This window comes from Ylistrum balloti, unplaced genomic scaffold (genome assembly GCF_031769215.1).
Source record: "Ylistrum balloti isolate Yb309-2 unplaced genomic scaffold, AGI_CSIRO_Ybal_v1 Utg370450, whole genome shotgun sequence".
Lineage (NCBI taxonomy): Eukaryota > Metazoa > Mollusca > Bivalvia > Pectinida > Pectinidae > Ylistrum > Ylistrum balloti.
Window position 1 is genome coordinate 3,120,608 of NW_026782299.1, and position 1,893 is coordinate 3,122,500.

The 1,893-nt window shown below is 29.9% G+C and overlaps 1 protein-coding gene across 1 annotated transcript in view; it reads left to right on the top strand.

The window, feature by feature from the left end:
* Positions 1-836: 836 nt before the first annotated feature.
* LOC132554975 (lipopolysaccharide-binding protein-like) overlaps positions 837-1,893 on the top strand; it is a 13,814-nt gene continuing 12,757 nt past the window's right edge. Inside the window, exon 1 of the mRNA XM_060219303.1 lies at positions 837-960. Coding sequence (XP_060075286.1) covers positions 837-960 — 124 coding nt within the window. The remainder of the gene's footprint in view (positions 961-1,893) is intronic.

Consider the following 1,893-nt stretch of genomic DNA (forward strand, 5'->3'; position numbering starts at 1 on the left):
CAAAATTTATCTTTGAATTAATCCATATTTGTTCAAAAGGATTTTCGAAGTTGAACTTTATGACTTATTGAAATCCTTCACAATTAACTCCAAAAACATGTTAAAAAAACATAAGAGTTGCCTCCCTTACACTGATTTTTTTTCTGCATACTATTATTATTTTCCAGATATCAACTATTGCAGTACATTTTACAAACTTTAATTGTTAACGTATTAAACAACTGACGTGCATACTTTGAATGACAGAATAAAAACGTAGAGCTTGCGTTAATATAAATATTATATATATATATATATATATATATATATATATACCCTATTGGAGAAAGTGTGTTGTATATTTGTATATTATACGCCTTCTCCAATAAAGTATTTTAAGACTGATTAAAGCAGCAATCAAGAGGTCAAGATCAGACTGTATTTAATATCTATAATATATACTTCATCTAACCGTGTATAATTTCTCATCGCAAAGTGGGGTATCGTTATTAAAACACTTTTCTGCTGTCATGGTCATAAATATCGTGCAATCTAAATGTGTAGTAACAAAACTGACTAATTCAGTCGAAGTTTGAGAGGAAATAACCCATAACTTTAAACTTTGTTCTCTTTTTCTTACATGTTCATTTGTAAATAATATCTACATAAATGAATAATACAAATACGTAAAAAATGGATTTTACCTATATCAAAAGGAAGCTTAAGTTTCGTTTAACGGTTCACTGAACCACAATGTGAAATAGTTAAAGGAACATTTACAAATGTGTAGTCGGATATTCCAGGCGTGCAAAAATAAACCCGGAAGTTTTGGCAATCTCCAATGTACCTGGAAGAAAATGGCTGCTGGTGTGTTAATCATAGTAGGGTTATGTGTTGGTGTATGTATTGTTGTCCCGATATCATCGGAAGATCCATTATGTGGGATGAAGCTACGAATAACGACTGCTGGTCTAAATTACGGTTAGTGAAATGGACAGTCATAAATTATTACCCTTATCTAGGTTCTTGAAACAAAAACACTTTTTTTTTTTCTGAAATCTAAAACAGAGCAAAAAGTGTTTGTAACATAAACCATTCAAGAACGTTGGCTTTGGATTAAGGTTTTGTTTACAAATCGATATGTTCAAGTAATATTTCTAAATATATTGAAATGATGGTATATGAATTGTTCAGTATATATTTAAAACACTGCATGTCAAATTTAACTTCTTGTTGTCAAGTCTCTAAGAACAAAATGTTGACTTGATTCGAAAGGTATACATCTACTGTGAGACATTTTTTTGCGGACTTGATCATGAAAAGAGAAGTTTAGATAAAATTAAGAATAAACAAAGCGCATACAAAATAACGAAATGTGTTAAAAATCAAGGAGTTAAAAGTACGTGAGGAGTTTAAACATCAATATATTACAAGTTTAAAGCGGTCTGCAAAAATGTCACACAACATTTAGGAAGTGTTAATTCCTCAAATCAAAACGACAACAAAATGACAATTGACATTAAAATTCTCATTGATCTTACAATTCTCATCGATCTTAAAATTCTTATTGATCTTACAATTAACATCGATCTTAAAATTCACATTGATCTTAAAATTAACATTGATCTTAAAATTAACATTGATCTTACAATTAACATCGATCTTACAATTCACATTGATCTTACAATTCACATCGATCTTAAAATTCACATCGATCTTAAAATTCACATTGACATTACGATTCACATCGATCTTACAACTGTATGTATTGAAGGACTCCTACTTGTAATTTCTAGCACGGTTCAGTATGTAAATAAACGGATTCTTAAACGTATTGTCAAGCAAATATATTACAGGTGACGTGTGTTTTTTCTCAACTGTAAGCGTTCTGTAGGTATATAATCTACACACACG